Source organism: Aquarana catesbeiana, linkage group LG07, assembly GCF_042186555.1.
Source record: "Aquarana catesbeiana isolate 2022-GZ linkage group LG07, ASM4218655v1, whole genome shotgun sequence".
Classification (NCBI taxonomy): Eukaryota; Metazoa; Chordata; class Amphibia; order Anura; family Ranidae; genus Aquarana; species Aquarana catesbeiana.
In genome coordinates this window covers 343,719,721-343,736,677 of record NC_133330.1, presented here as the reverse complement: position 1 = coordinate 343,736,677, position 16,957 = coordinate 343,719,721, and the positions used below count along the sequence as shown (strand labels likewise).

General features: G+C 44.7%; 1 protein-coding gene across 1 annotated transcript in view; it reads left to right on the top strand.

Annotated features, from left to right (window-relative positions):
- Positions 1 to 16,860, top strand: part of KIF2C (kinesin family member 2C) — a gene marked incomplete at its 3' end in the record, with an annotated part of 29,657 nt that extends 12,797 nt beyond the window's left edge. The window contains 12 exon segments of the mRNA XM_073593967.1: positions 1,472 to 1,585; positions 3,434 to 3,544; positions 4,838 to 4,938; positions 5,170 to 5,265; positions 7,877 to 7,931; positions 8,036 to 8,198; positions 8,837 to 8,927; positions 9,230 to 9,293; positions 11,107 to 11,198; positions 13,638 to 13,780; positions 14,218 to 14,422; positions 16,750 to 16,860. Coding sequence (XP_073450068.1) covers positions 1,472 to 1,585; positions 3,434 to 3,544; positions 4,838 to 4,938; positions 5,170 to 5,265; positions 7,877 to 7,931; positions 8,036 to 8,198; positions 8,837 to 8,927; positions 9,230 to 9,293; positions 11,107 to 11,198; positions 13,638 to 13,780; positions 14,218 to 14,422; positions 16,750 to 16,860 — 1,346 coding nt within the window.
- Positions 16,861 to 16,957: the final 97 nt, after the last annotated feature.

The following is a 16,957-nucleotide window of genomic DNA, read 5'->3' as shown; positions in this document are numbered from 1 at the left end:
GAAAAAACAATCCTTACAAAGTGAACACTTCTGATATTGGGCGGAGTTCTTCTTTAGTGTGACTCTGAGGACAGGAATGGGGAGGCGGCCATTACGAACTTGGTTTCAAAGGCTGTTGATCCTAGCTCAATATCTGGACATGTAGGCCCCATACACATGAACATTCAGCCCCCCGGTGCATTAGGCTCCAGCATTTAGATGCGGGTGGACCATCCAGTACCACTGCCGGTAAAAGAGGCTGCTGCGGCTGGACTGTGCACCTAGCAGCACGAAGGTTTAGAGCAGTATGCATGGAATGCAGGAAGTCTGCATTCATCCTTGGGGACATGCTGCCCTAATTTTGGTACCGCTAGGGGTGTACTGTCCAGGCGCAGCACCTGATAGAGCAGGACTGGATGTTACACATGTGCCCGCAGCTTAACACTGAATGCCCAGTGTGTACGAGAATGAGCACACAGGACTTTACCAGCTGCATGTTTGCTGAAGGTAATCGGCTTCCTACATAGAGAAGGAAAGATGAGGGTGACGGCCCTGGAGCCGAATCTTTAAAATCAAGCTCAGCAGTGACGGCTCCCATATTCCTGTCCTCGGGGGTTGGCCTAAGTCGGGTCTCCACTTCTTGCATATAAATCCCCCACAATGGTCACTGAAAAGGCTTTATGGCTCAATCACACTGCTGCACTGGGAGAGGGACAGCTGCACTGGAGAGGGACTGCTGCACCTTCCTAACAATTCTAAATGATGGTCTTTCTACAATGAGCAGAATACTAATTATGACTTGGATGCAGATCAGCCTCAGCAGCACGACGGCCGGAGCATCCAGAGGCCTCTATTGGTGGGTGGGGGGGGGGGCAGGAGTGTCCCACCACTGCATGCATTGTGGGTAGATTGCCCCCACTTCCCCACAGAGGAAACCAGGATGTAAAAAATGTGACCTGTTTATTGGCTTCCACCGCTTGGAACCTCCAGCACTTCTGGCCATGATATCCATCCAAACGACTCGAGCAACTGTGGCCAATATTCCTGATTTGTACCTTCCCTGCCTCCTTTTTTTTTTTTTTTTTTTTTTTTTTTTTTTTTTTAATATGGTTGCTTGTGTTGTAGGACTTCCATGCTGTCCTTATAGTAATATTATGGAGTTCTAAGAACAGCGAGATTTATTATTTCCCCCTTTTTGATGTGGGTGGATATTGGAGAAGTAAAGAGGCTCCTGTATATTCGTTCCTCTGTGGGGGGTGTGATGGGTGACCAGACTTTGGGCACAAGCTCTGCTGGAAAGTGTTTTGAGCACAAATACTTTGCTGAAAATCTCAGACACCAACTGGCTAATTTTTTGGTTTAGTAAATGCCCGAAATCTGGCGCTGGCTGTTCTGGTCGTTGTGCAGTTGCCGGCTCTGCTGTGGCGCACAGGATTATGGCTCGGGCTGGACTTTATTTATTTTTTCATAACTTGACCCCACCTCTTTTCAGCCCTTCGAGGTCGTTCTATCAGGATGTCTGCAATTCCTGAAACCCGTCCGATCGACCTGGATATGGAGGTGGAGCCTGTGCCCCAACCAGCTGTACAGCAGAGTATAAATAATTGTGAGTATCATTAGTTAAGTGGGGTGTGGGTGTGTCTGATAAATGTGGGCGTGTTTTCCGCGCAGATGGTTGTACGAATGCTGTAATGAGAACTGCCTCCATTGAGACACCTATGTAAAGAGTCCAATGTAGAAAAACGGGAAACACTATAGTGGGCGTGGCACTGCTCTATAGATTGAAAAGTGCTATTGATATACTGTGGCCAACATCCTATACCAAAAATAAACCATATAGTGTAAATATAACATGCTGCAAAGAAAAAATAAATATAAATAAGTTATATAATATATTAGTATCTACACACCTCCAAGTAAATTCTTCGAAAAATGACATGAACATCATAAATATACTGAAATTGATGGTAACTAGTGATTCAGCTTGGTGTATGAATAAACAAGTCCAGATAATAATAATCCGTCCTTTCATATGTTGAAATGCTGTAAACCAACATTCAAAATCAAAGTGACTGGGGCCTCTTATCCGTACTTGTAAACATATTGAAAGTGCAGGTGCTCCGCTCGGTGCTCCCCTATGTTAATACACTCACCAGAGAGCTTCTCCCCTCAATGGGGTATCGCTCCTTCACTGCCAAACTGTATTTATTTAGAACACAGATCTTTGCTGGTGTATATCCTGGTTTCCTTTATCCTCGACCAACCCCCCCCCCCCTTCACCTCCGTGCAATGCAGTATATGCAAAAAGAAATGACATTTGTAGTGCAATACAGTTTTAACTCTTAATCCATGTAAAAACGTACATCTATGCACTTGCATTGTTTAAACAGTCATTAGACAGTAAAAAAACAGGAAGTCCGGGTATCCCATGCGTTCTGCCGGACCAAACAGGAAATGGCACTAAGTTCCAACGCGTTTTGTCAGCGTGATGTCATCAGGACGGGCCATTTTTTATATAGACAAGGTGGGACACCTCTGCCGTATCCTCTTTTCTAAAGAGATTCACAGCTGATGTGGTACTCCTGCTTCCACCAGATATATAACAAAAAAAAAAAAAATCAAAAGCAATCGGTTTCAAAAGCCTTTTACTTCAATCTTCATGCATATACAAGGAATGGCTGCACAGTTTGAGACAGGAACTCGTCCAAGGTGTGTATGTAATAGAAATATATAGATCTATAGAGATAGTCAGGATTGCTGCACAGGAAAAAATTTATATATATATATATATATATATATATATATATATATATATATATATATATATATATATATATATATATATATATTATATATATATATATATATATATATATATATATATATATATATATATATATATATATATATTTTCCTCACACATACTCAGCATATTTTATATTTACACTATATGGTTTATTGGTTTATGTATATAAATATAATATAATTTTTGTGTCTGTTTGGGTTTTTTTTTTTTTTTGGGGGGGGGGGGGGGTTGTCAATCCTTATTCATGTGCTCCCATATAACACCAAATCGCATCCACTGAACAGTGTACATGTAGGGGTGTACATACAGTCAGTTCATTCAATGTCTACAATAGTTATATCAATCTTTGCGTTTTTTTTTTTTTTTTTTTTTTTTTTTTTCTCTCTTATAATTTATTGTGGACACTCACATGAGCAATATACACTGGATGCAGTTTTTAGTGTTATATGGAGCACATGAATAACTTTTGAAATGTGAGACTTTTTTTTTTCCTGCACTTTTGTATATAGATTAGCTCTGGTCACATGTTGCTTGTGAACCTGAGTCCTTCAGGCTCTGGCCTGGGGGGGGCTCGTTCTGATCTGGGGGCACCCTCCAGGCAGACTCCTCGGTAGTGATAAATGTTTTTATTCTTTTATTCTTCCTCAGCCATTCGAACGAGATCCACAAAATACAGCAGTATCGGAGAGAGCCGGTTATTGCCACGAGTGAATGAAATGGTGGAGGAGTCGGCGTCCTCTACTGCAAAGAGCAACGCAGGTGAGCTGTCAGGAAGGGCTGATTGGCTGTCGGTGAGAAAATAAGGTTTTATAATCCTATGTGAGATTTGAAGGAAAGACTCCCATCGAGCTCCTTGTATCTCTCTTGGGGGGGGGGGGGGGCTGGGCTTGGCTTGGCTTATTCAGAAGTCGGCAGGATTCCCTATACATGTATGCATTTCCTCCGTGTGTTGGGATGGCATTTAAAATGTGTGTGGGGGGTGGGGGGGTTCCCCCCCCCAATTCTTTATTTCTTTACAGGAATACAGAGAGGTCTATGGGAGCATACCACTTCCCAAAATGTTCATATTTCAAATCAAAATCTGCATTGTAATCTTTTTATACATACAAGACAAAGACCATTCCCCTTTACCACCTCTTACTCTGTGGCCAGAAACCCTAAAAGGGCACAATCTAACGGGGGGAAAAAAAAAAAAAGCTTCCCCTCCCCCATCCAGATAGGTTCCGGGCCATCTCACTATATTTGGGTAGTACGTCCTATTCTATCCAGAGTCATAGGTATCAAGTTTGTTACCCTAACATGAAAGTACTTAGTGTTTGTTAACCCAAAAAAAATACAGATCCTGGTCCCTTTTTAAAGCAGATTACACTGCATAGCGCTTGTGCTGTGCAATCTGCCCCCCTCTAATCTGTAATAAAACCTCCCTGAATCTGCCACTCTCTGTACAGACCACGATAACCAGGGGCTGCTCAGCCCTGATCACTGTGGTCAGAGTGTGTCCCTCCATACGCTGCCCTGCCCCCCCCCCGCCCCCCCCCCCCGCTCCGCCGCTACTATTACAGGTAAAATCCTTCAAATGGTCACTGCCAGCCCCTCTATTAATGGCTGGCACACCACACCATGCAAGTCCTTTGTAAAAACGAGCAGTCTAAATGCCTCCCTTCTTTAGGGCTGTCTTCAGGCCGGTCACGTGACTCGCGGACGCTTTACTGCGCTATAAAACAGAGCTTCTGCGGAGACGAGTGGCCATGTGATCTCCCCAGCTGATGTCAGAGGGAGATCACAGTTCCTCCTACAGAAGACATCCATCAGAGCTGAAAAGCTGCCGCGAGTCATGTGACCGGCCTGAAGACGGCTCAAATTCAGTATTTAGACTGCTTGTTTTTTTAAAACTACTTGGTGTGCTATACCAGGCTCTAATAGAGGGGCCGGCAAAGTCTTACACAAATGGGTTAACGAACCCTTTAAAATTTCCCAAACCGAACGCAGATCACGCTGTCACTTGCTGGTACTGAATTGGGTAATGATCACATGACATTTTTATTTACTCAGCCAGAAGAAAGTCCAACATAGTGAAAGAGATGGAGAAAATGAAGAATAAAAGGCAAGAACAAAGAGCGCAGAACTCCGAGATGAGGACCAAGCGAACGCAGGTTTGTTTGGACTTCACCAGGGGGGGGTCGATTTCTTTACTTTAAAAAAAAAAAAACCTTCACCCAAAAGCGATATTTTGTTACAATATTTTGCTAAAGTTGAACTTCAACTCTCCAGCATCCACCCAACTCTGACCTATCGGCTTTGGTTGACATGACTTGGGAGATGATGCTCCTACATGCTTCTGATATTTGATTAATGTGATTGGTTAATGTTATGTCTGTATACAGGATTGTGACACGAGCGCACCCAACTGGGAGTTTGGGAAGATGATCAAGGAATTCCGATCCACCCTGGACTGCCACCGGATCAGCATGGCCGACGTGGTAAGATGCCAAAATGTCATATTGATACAGTGTAGCATGACCGCGCAATTGTCATTCAAAGTGTGACTGCACTGAAAGATGAACATTTTCCCTGTGCAGGAAGGTGGGGGGGGGGGAGGGGGGGGGGGGGGGAGTGCCCAGTATTGAAGTGGTTGATAAATTTAGACATTTCTACAATTCTGTTTTCACTTTGTCATTATGGGGTGTTAAGTGTAGATTAACCACTTCAATACAGGACTTTCATTGCCCAGGCCAATTTTCAGTTTTCAGCGCTGTAGTACTTTGAATGACAATTGCTCTGTCATGCAACACTGTACTACCCAAATTTTAATTTAAATTTTTTTTCTTTTTACCCACAAATAGAGCTTTCTTTTGGTGGTATTTGACCACGCCCTGCGGTTTTTATTTTTTTTTTTTTTTTCTTTTTCCTATAATATCCTTTTTGTTTAAAAAAAAAAAAAAAAAAAAAAAATCGCAATAAACATACTGGCTTATGCAAAAGTTATAGTGCCTACAAAATGGATAGATTATAATTTTTTTTTTTTTTTGTCACACTTAACACTATTTTGGGATCATTTTAAATTTATACAGCGATCAGTGCTATAAAAAAAAAGTCACTGGCGGGGAAGGGGTTAACACTAGGGGGTGATCAAGGGTTTAAATGTGTTACCTAGGGAGTGATTCTAAGTGTAGCGGAAGGGATGGAGACCGATGTTCCTCTATACTGGGAACACGCCATTGGTCTCCCCTCACCTGACATGGATCTGTGTGTTTACACACAGATCCATGGTCCTGCTCTGTTATTGGGCAATCGCGGCTGCCGGGCATGTGCATAGTGAGGCGGCGGGTGCGCGCGCGCCCCTTGACGGCCGGGAAGCTGAGGTCATATAGAGCTGCACAATTGTTAAAAATCGTGATCTCGATTTACCTCCCCTGACGATCTCTCCTGCAGATTTTGCCGATTCTTTCATATAAACAAGTGGAGAGGCTTTATCTGCTCACTCAGCTGTCAAAAAGCATCGGGGCATTCTGCCAAGTCTTGAAACATTGTAACTATTGCCTCGTTTCCACTGAGCATTTCGTTTCGCTACGCTATTTTGGGTGTTTCCATTATGAAAACGGCCCATACAACCGAACCGTTCCATTCAGGGTCCTGCTTCAGATGTTGGGCCATAGAAAATGGAACGGTTCAGTTAGGGCGGAGCTACGATACATTCCACTGATTGGTGGACGTGTGACGCCAGGCTAGGCATTTTTTTTCTAAACCCACGTATGGCCCCTGTCGGTCCAACTTGCAGTGGAAACGCTCAACCTGAATAGGCCGGACCATTCTAGGCCTTCCAAACCGATCCGCTCGGTGGAAACGAGGCATAAGCTTCCTTGGATCAAAGGGATAGAACTTCTGTGTAAATAATCCAGGCAGTCTGCCAAGTTTTTAACAACGTGTAAATGCAGGAAGTTCAACCACTTGAAGTCTAAATCTTTTTCTGACACTTCCTTCTGAAGTTAAAATATTTTTTTGCTAGAAAATTACTTGGAATTATATATAGCACAATTGCTGCAATGTTTTATGGCACACTGTATTTGCACAGCGGTCTTTCAAATGCAATTTTTTGGGAAAAAGTACACTTCAATGAATAAAAAAAGAAACAGTAAAGTTAGCAACATTTTTGCTTTTTTTTTTTTTTGTTTTTTTTTTTTGTTTTTTGTTTTAATGTGAAAGATTGTTACGCTGGGAGAATCGTGATCCAGCTTCTAAGGAAAAAAATCGTGATTCCCATTTTATCCAGAATCGTGCAGCTCTAACGTCATGACGCCCCGCCCAGGATGGGAGATCCCTCCTGCGGATGTCATTTGCGATGACTGGGAAGTGGTCAATGAGAGCCGCGAGTGGGGTGGTCGGTGGGCACAACTGCTGCATATACAGGGCACAAGTGGCTGCAATTGATGATTTGTTAAAGTGTTTTTCAGTTTGTTTGCGCCCTCCCCCCCAAAAAAAATTTTAAGCACCAGCTGCCACAGATTGGTGTCCTGTTGCTGGCTCTACCAAGTAGACTTGGATTGGTGCAGACACCTTTTCAGATGGAACCCCTAGAAACCTCTGGGGGAACCCTTTGCTTCTACAGAACTCTGGCTGATCTAGAGTGGAGAGGGTACATTTTGTAGAGGAGTTCTCTTGGTAGGTATGGTGGAGCTGGGTTGAGGGCCAGTCTTATCATAAATAAAATAAGTATATGTATATGCTGCTCCTCAGCCCACAGGTACTCACCAGCCAGTGGGGACCTTGGGTGATTGTTGAAAGAAAATGACCTGACCATTCAACCGAGCCATTCTTATGACACTTGACTTCTAGGACTGTATATAAAGAATAGTGGTGCTCAGAAGCCTCTTGTGTCCCCTCTTGTCCGCTCCCCCCACTGGGTGGTGGCCCCTCCAGGAGCACATCCCGCTCTGTTCATCCACAATATTAAATCCAGGACCTGTGACTTTGACTTCTCTACCACAAGCTGTATATGAGATTATGATACGAGCCTTGTCAGGATAGGAAGCAATGATGGCTCTGTGATCTGGTGTGTTTGGAGTGTTTCCTGATGACGTCTCTTCTCTGCAGGCTGAGGAACATCGTATCTGCGTGTGTGTGAGGAAAAGGCCTCTCAACAAGCAAGGTAAGCTAAATTCCCCCTCTAGGAATGGCAGTCTTACTCTTCAAGATTTATTTTTTTTAATTTTTATTTATTTTTTTTTATTTTTTGTCTTTTTTTTCCTCTAGAGCTAGCCAAGAAGGAGTTTGATATCATATCTGTGCCTAGTAAAAGTCTGGTTCTGGTACATGAGCCCAAACTCAAAGTGGACCTCACAAAGTATCTAGAGAACCAGGCCTTCCGCTTTGACTATACCTTCGATGAGACGAGCGCCAACGACATGGTGTACAGGTATCTCGTCCAGCCTCAGATCTTTAATAATGACTTGTGACCCATAAGAGGGATATTCCTGTACAAATTACTATTCTCTCTATGCAAAATATTTTACAAGAACACCCAAAAGTATAGGATCCGAATCCAAAATGGATTTAAAAAAAAAAAATTGGGGGGGGGGGGGGGGGGAGACAAACCAATCAAAAAAATGAAGGTGACCTTAAACCATATTGAATAAAATACAGTGGGTTAAAAATGTTTAGATTGCTAGTCGTTCCCCCCCCAACCCAGGAAACGCTGAACTATAATATATTTTAGATTGTTCTGTACAATTAGTATGTGTGATATTATAAATATTGTGTATATGTATGTATGTATGTATGTATAAATTTTTTTTTTTTTCCTCGATCACTTTTGTTTCTCTGTATATTCTTGTTTATGGTGCTTTTTCTACAATATATATTTTTAATACAACCGTGGTGTTCCAGATGTGACCTCCTTGGTAGGAATTCTTCCCCGCCTTGTTTTTTTTTTTTTTTTTTTTTTTTTTTTTTTTGGGATTTTCTTTCTTCTTTTTCACTAACCCACACCACATATGACTGATTTTGTTGTATCTGTTGAAAGGATAAGTTGTCACCTTTTCCTCTGGTCACCAGGTTTACAGCCCGGCCTCTGGTCCAGGCCATATTCGAAGGAGCGAAGGCCACGTGTTTTGCATACGGTCAAACAGGAAGTGGTAAAACCCACGTAAGTAAATTGTTATACACTAAGCACTTGCACTATTCTATGCAGGTTTTTAATGAAAATTTAAACTTCTCAAGAGATCCAATTTGGCAACTTTTTTTTTTTTTTTTTTTTTTTTATTAACTGAATAAATAAGAAAAAAAAGCTACAGAAATGCGATCGGAAGCACAAACATAAATTGCTTTTGACCTGTCAGGTGTGTGGGATGTAGGGGGGTGGGGAGAGAACCTGCTGATTGAATGAACAGCAAAAGTTTTCTATAAAACCCATAGTACATACCGAATGTTCACTGATTTGCATTGCAGACGATGGGTGGCGACTTCCTGGGGAAAAGTCAGAATGTCACAAAAGGAATCTACGCTTTTGCATGTAAGTATTTATTTATTTTGCACGGCTTCTTTGAATTTCTTAATAGGGCAATATTTTAGTAATTTGGCCACAATATCAGAAAAGTGCTTATGGGCTACCAATGTCTGTGAAAACATTGGCAATTTTGGTGTTGGATATGGATGAATGGTGTTTGGGGACTCTTAATGCTAAGCCCCCTTCATAATGTAATTATTTGCAGTAAACCCCCCCAATAACTTCCTACAAAGTATTGCACCTGTGATCAGTGGCTGTCGGGCTCCTGCAGACTTGCTCTGTTTCTACCCAAGTACATGCTTTCAATTAGGCCCCTTTCACACTTGTGCGGATTGTCCTGCGACTTGGTATTGGTAAATTTGCATGACAAGTCTTACCCAATTTCCAATGAGTACCATTCATATCTGTGCAACTTCAAAATAGTCCCTGCACTACTTTGGTCTGACTTTGATGCGACTTGAGGTCTATAGACCTCAAGATTACGCAGGCATTGCTTTGTCTCCTCCAAATCGCTGCGAGAAATCGCACAACTTTCAGGTCGCACGAGTGTGAAAGGGGCCTTGGAGAGCTGAAAGAAGCGTCAATGGACTCTGAATGTAGTGATTACTGCACTTGTGCTCATTTGAAGTCCATCTGCTGGGGTGAAAGATGGGACTTGTAGTTCATGTACATATTTCCAGCACACCACAGATCTAATGCCTTCCGAACATTTTGTGCAAAGTTATTTCATCACCGTGGAAGAGTGCAACATTTCAGGGCCACTTGGTACCCCCTTTGTCAGGCAGCAGAAGACTGCAGGCATACTTGACGAAGGGGCACTGCATGGCCTCGAAATGTTGCACCCTTCTGTCATGTGATCACGTTGAATAAAACAATTGGATGGTAATTGCTGCAGCACCCACCTACTTGCCCTACTCCAGGTATGTATACAAAGGAAATTTTGTGGTGTGGGTCTCCAATATATTTCTGCGAATGTCATGGCTGTGTGGCAGCCACAAATGTGCCTATTTCCAAAGTGACAGAGGGGGGAGGTTACACCCTAAATACAGATGTAACGTGGTGCAAAAGGTGGCGTTTTCTCCTAATGTCAATGAATTGCATGTCGCTGTTTGCAGGTTGAAGGGTTTACGTTGGCGGTCCTTCAGTTTTCTGTTTGGCTGCTGAGTACGGGTGTGCCAGAGAAATGGAGGCAATGAATTCAAGTTCCTTCTATTAAAGACATGGAGAAAACACGCTGATGCATCTTGGGCCCCTTTCACACAAACCTCATGATTGGGGTCTGTCTTTCAGGTGGACCCAATCAGAACCTCCATTGCTCTCCAAAAACAGACTTATGGGGATTCATTCCTCATCCAACCGCCCCATAGAGATCAGCAGACTGTCCGCTGGGCAGGCGGATGACAGATCCGTGTCTCTGCTCCACTATCCAGAGCGGACAGTCCGCTGATCTTTATGGGGCGGTGAGTCCCACCCTGTGTGGACGGGGCCTTAGAGGACAGAATGCAGCTCCTTCCTCGGGGCTATAAAATGAATAAGGGGTTTTCTAATGTTGTGTAGCATCAAACTGTCAATTAGATTTGACATGCGGTTCTAAAGACAATCATTAAATTATCCCACCCCCCCCCCCCCCCCCCCCACGAAAAAACCCTCACTGAGTCCTCTATTGATCCAGTGCTGTGCCTGGCCTCAGCAGCTTCTCTCTTCTGGTCTCATAGAGCAGCGGGATCCATAAGTTGAAAAGTAGAAGCGCCAACCACTATGCCAAATATAAATTCTGACTTTCTATTAGATGTGTGCTAAGGTTATTGTTTCTTGGCAGCGCGTGACGTCTTCCTTCTCCTCTCCCAACCCCGCTACCAGGATATGGATCTGGAAGTGTTTGTGACGTTCTTTGAGATCTATAACGGGAAGGTGAGTCGTTCAATGCATTGGGAACCGTTGTACGTCAGACCTGGGCAAATTTTGGCCTCGGGGCCAAATCTGGCCATTTTTGGCCCTCGTCCCCACTGTCAGAATGCCTCTCTGATCCCCACTGAGGAAGCTGACTGATCTTCTATATCGAGAGCTGCAGGAACTGGAAGGAGAGCCTGAGGAGCTGATCGGTACAACAGGGAGGCTCTGGTCTGGTGGCATTGCCTAGGACAGGGGTAGGCAGCCTCGGCCCTCCGGCTATTTTGAAAATACAAGTCCCATGAGAAATGCCAATCCCAGGCATGACTCCTCCACAGCTGGAGGGCCAAGGATTCCTACCCCCGGCCTAGAAGATGTCCCGACGCTCTCCTGTCACTCTGCTGCCTGGCCAATTTCTACCTTTGTTGGTGCACTGCAAACCCTCTCCACCTGTTCTTCACTCCAGGTCAGGATGTGCAGCTATCCCCGCTGTGCCCATCTCGGGCTCCCTAGTTCCAGTTCGTGCTTTTAAGGGGGCATTAGACAGGCGGTGAGGAGGTGTTCTATCTCCTCCTTTCCAACTGGTTTACCTCTATAATGCTGCACAGCAATCGCGTGCATTTTATGCAGTTGTGGCCCCCAGTGCATTCAATGGGTAAGTGACAAGTTGTGCCGCTTGCTAACCACTTAAGGACCGGAAGATTTTTTCCCCCTAATGACCAGGCCATTTTTTGCGATACGGCACTGCGTCGCTTTAACTGACAATTGCGTGGTCGTGCGACAACTTACTCAAACAACCCCGCCCCCAACAAATATAGCTTTCTTTTTGGTGCTATTTGATCACCTCTGCAGTTTTATTTTTTGCGCTATAAATGAGTGACCATTTTGAAGGGGGAAAAACAATATTTTTTTGCTAGAATATCCCCAAAAAATATAAAATTTCATCAGTTTAGGCCAAATGTATTCTACACATTTCTGGTAAATAAAATCGGAATAAGGGTATATTGGTTTACGCAAAAGTTATAGCATCTACAAAATACAGGATAGATTTATGGCCTTATTTTTACTCCTAATGGTGGTGATCAATAATTTTTAGCAGGATTGAGGCGGACAGATCGGACACTTTTTTTTTTTTTTTTTTTTTTTTTTTTGGAACCAGTGACATTCTTACAGTAATCGGCACTAAAAATATACACTGACATTGTACTAATGACACTGGCAGGGAAGGGGTTAACACTAGGGGGCGATCAAGGGGTTAAATGTGTTCCCTGTGTGTGTTTACTAGCTGTATGGGGGACTGGGGAAACTGATTAGTCTTCCTGCATAGCAGAAAGACAGGATCTGTGTGATCTCCCTTGTCAGAACGGAGATTTGCCTTGTTTACAATGAGGGAACGATTGCAGGTGGCCGGCGGACATCGAGTACGCCCCACCCGCTGATTGGCTCCCCCCACTGGCCAATGGACACGCGCGCCCACAAATCGCCGTGTATGAGCTGACGTACAGTGACGGCGATTTGCAGGAACCAGCCACATTACCGCAGTACAACCGCAGCGGCTGGCCCTTAAGCGGTTAAACTCTGCAGCCCAAGTTTAAAAATGTTGCAACCACAAAGCAATGAATTGTGGCTGCAGCACATGTGAGCGTTATCTTCGTTTGGGGAAGCCGTAAAACCACAGCTGAAAAATGTATCCTTATTGCGTTATGTGTTTCTATAGGTTTATGTACTTACTGACCATCCCAGGTCCATAATGAATAATTTCAGTAGATTTAAAGACGAAGTGGTGTGTGGGGGTTTTTTTTCTTCTAAAATCCAGCTCCCCTATGTACCAATATTCCATTAATGTGCAGAAAAATCTGATTGTACAAATTTCCATAGTTTTGATAAAATCTAGAGGAACAGGAGAACCCACCCATCTATCCTTTCATTCTGTATCCAATCAGGCCCTTACATTATATCAGATGTCCAGGCATGTCCTGGAAGAATTCTGGGGATGCCGTGCAAACACAGCAGCTTATATTGACAAGGCAGGGAAATTCAATGCCATGCAAACCTAGCTGATGGGTGCAGGGGGTGTGTGCGTGTTAATGAGGTCAGCTGGTGATCTGCTTCCTGTGTCCTATTGGCTCACGTCACACATGTACATACCAGGAAGTCGTGACAATTTTTATGAACACAGCCGGGGCTAAGGTAAGGCCATGTTCTAAAAATCAAAACTTTTTTATTTTTCTGCAACAGAGGTACATTTAATGGTACATAGGGGAGTTGAGGAAAAGGTGAACTTGGCCTTTCAAGTTTCTGCCTCCAGCCCCAGTTGCTCATGCAGCCCCCTTGGGAAGATAAATTGCTGACCCTCCCAGGTTTACATCAATTACAGGCAGAAACTTTTTCTGTACTGTGATTTGTGTGATGGTTTTTCTTATCGGTTTTCAATAATTGAACTCCTGTCTCTGTATTCAGGTATTTGATCTCCTAAACAAGAAGGCGAAGCTCCGTGTGCTGGAGGACGCCAAGCAGGAAGTGCAGGTGGTGGGATTGATGGAGAGAGAAGTCACGTGTGCGGAGGATGTCTTTAAGATGATTGAGGTTGGCAGTGCCTGTAGGTGAGTGCCGTTTTCCCTTCCCTTGAGTAGTGACCTCTTAGGCCTCGTTCTGTCGTACTCCAGCCTATGCCGTGTTTGCACACTCAGTGATACTCAGGTGTTCTGTGCATTCCCCGTATAGGATGTCCTATTCATGTTTGGGACACAATCGCTACTCCTGATTTGACATCAGTGTGGGTGCATGGCCTAATAACACGTTCTGGGCTCTGCACCTGCATAGCTGTCAAATTAGAAGCAGCAGTTGTCCATGCAGCCGCTGCATCCCAGTTGACATGAGTTGCCCAAGCTTGCCCACACAGATTTACAGGTATCCCATGTGAACACACTTCTGAAGCCTTTTCATTTATTGACCATACACTGCCACGTTTGTCTCGTTGTTGGGCAAGGACTCTGCCTACAGTGATCATTTTTTATAAATTGGATTTGTTCCCCTTCAGGACTTCCGGTCAGACGTTTGCCAACAGCAGCTCCTCGCGTTCTCACGCTTGCTTGCAGATCATTCTGAGACGGCGAGGGAAGGTTCATGGCAAGTTTTCCTTAGTAGACTTGGCTGGGAACGAGCGAGGTGCCGACACTGCCAGTGCAGACCGCATCACCCGTATGGAGGGGGCCGAGATCAACCGCAGTTTACTTGCCTTAAAGGTAATGATGTGGGGGAGGGGCTGGCATGGTTCACTTCACATCGGTGAATTGCTTTGGAATCTGCATAAAAGGTTAACTGATCCTGGTCTGTAGGCAGGGCCGCTGTCAGCGAGCGGTATCACTGAGCCTGCTGTAAGGTGGCCCGGACAGCTGGGAGAGAACCATTTACAGGACGATGCATGGTGTCTTCCCAGCATCTGAAAGCCGATTTCTCCCCCTCTTCATCCCACCAGCTTTCAGCTGCTGGGGGGAAAAGCAGGGCATAATTTTGTAATGGTTTTCCTGTCCCGCTTCATATTTAATTATGTATTTTTATTATTTTTCTATTGACCCCTTTGCGTGCTCTCCATATTGAATTGTCCCCTGTGTGCCCGGCTCCCCCGCAGCGCTGCCAGCTTCCCTCTCCCACCGGCTGCTATGGGTACACAGGGAAAGGGGCCGGTAAATGTCATTTATTGGGCCCAGTGAGCGATTTGGTGCGGATTGCTCCTGTGTCCGTTCAAAACTGAAGCATGCTTAACTGTTTACTATGTTTCAGTTTATGAATGACCATGTAGGCTGTACAGGGCCCTGTGATTTCTAACAGCAGCCCTGTCTATAGGGTAACCCAAACTGCTGAAACATAGGTGCTTTTTTTTATTCCCCCCCCCCCAAAATCACATGGCAGAACCTCTCCTGGGTAATAGGACTTTTGTGGGTTTTTTTTGGCAGCTGCATGAGGTAGGCTTGCTGTTGACTTGTCTACGAGTTTGAAGCTGTATGTGCAGCCTGGGGCTAGGAGGATGTAGGGGGCTCCAAAAAAACATGGAAGATGACTTAATGGGTGCAAATCCAGATCCTACAAGGGGCCCATTCCACCATATTAGTGGCTTAAAGTGAACCTGTCGTGTCTTTAAAGGAGTTGTAAAGGCAGATCAAAAGCCTGTGTGTAGAAGGGGGGGGGGGGGCCCCCCTCCCCTCAGCACCCCCTAATACTTCCTGAACCCCCTCTGTCCAGCGATAGCTGTCGGACGAGTGATATTGGTTTGATTAGTCTGCATGATGTAAAAGGTGTCCCCTTCATCGTACATGGAACGCAGACCGTATGGCTGGTCCTGCTATCTTGTCCCAAGTTCTTTCCACCAGTGTAATGGCAGCCAGGCACACAGCAACATCCATACTTCTGGCTCAATAAATGGTCTAGGGCAGTGGTCTCCAAATGGCAGCTCTGGCGCCAGTTGCTGCCCTTTACTTGCCCTTGGGGTACTATTTCTTTAGACACCAACATTGGGGGCATAGTTCTTGCCACCAATGCAAACAATGGAGCACTATTCCTCCCACTAATATTGGCATCGTTTTACTTCAACCGACGCCAAGACGCTTTCTATTCCCACCAGCCACAGTCCTACCCCCAAAAGTTTGAACAACTGTAAGTTGGCTCCTTGCTTAGAAAGTTTGGAGAACACTGGTCAAGGGGTTGCTTTTTTTTGTTTGTTGCTGTATAACTTGGATAAGCGGGGAGCTGTGGGATACTCAATATTGACATGTAATAGAGGACGCCCTTTCTACTTGCAGCTGCTTAGAAAAATCCCCGAGCAATGGCTCTGGGAATGGATGCTGGGGCACCATAAGGAATATTCCAGGACAGGCAAGCCCCAGTCTTTGTGCATCAGGGGTTAGCAGCATTAATTACCCAGATCCTGGCCTCGGGTCTTTACCCACAAGTCCTTGGGTACTTGGATACCTCCTTCAGGATCAGGCAGACAGATACTTGGTGGGCTCTCCAGACTGGATCGAGGTGGAATCCGCCTTTTAGCTCGGGGTCTCTCAGAAAGTAGGAACCCTATCCTTGGCTTAGCTGGGACCTTGCTGAGCTCTTGCTAGAATTGCAGGGATGCCTGAGAGGGCAGCAGCTCACCCAGGCTAGGTGCTTCTACTGGACAAGAACATGAACTGCTGCAACCACTTACTGGGCACTCCTCCCCAGGGATTGGCTGAGAACCCCATAAATATTCAGGCTGCTCATTGACCTGCTCCACTCCTATGGTCTGAAGCTTTCCAGAAAGCAGGGGAAATGATCAAAACTGCAGCCTTTGAGACACTTGTCAGACCAAAGCAATCAGCAACCGCTCCACTAATTAGAGGAGCTCAAAGAAACTCCTTTTCCTCACAGCCTATTATTGAACCTGAAGGGTGCTATGGCTTGGGACGTCATGTGAGTATGTTACTTTTTTACTTTTATAACAGGCGGGCTCTCATATGTTTAATTTGTGTATAATCTTAGCCGATTTTTATCAAGATCAATGACTTTTGGAAACTTTTCGAAATGCTATCATATTGTGTTCCAGGAATGTATCCGTGCGTTGGGACAGAACAAGGCTCACACCCCATTCCGGGAGAGTAAACTGACCCAAATCCTCCGAGATTCCTTCATTGGGGAGAACTCCAGGACTTGCATGGTAATGCAGAGCTCTGTGCATTGTTGTACATGGTTTATACACTCATGAAATCTGCCATCCACCATTGTGGTAATTTGTACCGTTGGTAGAAGTCTAC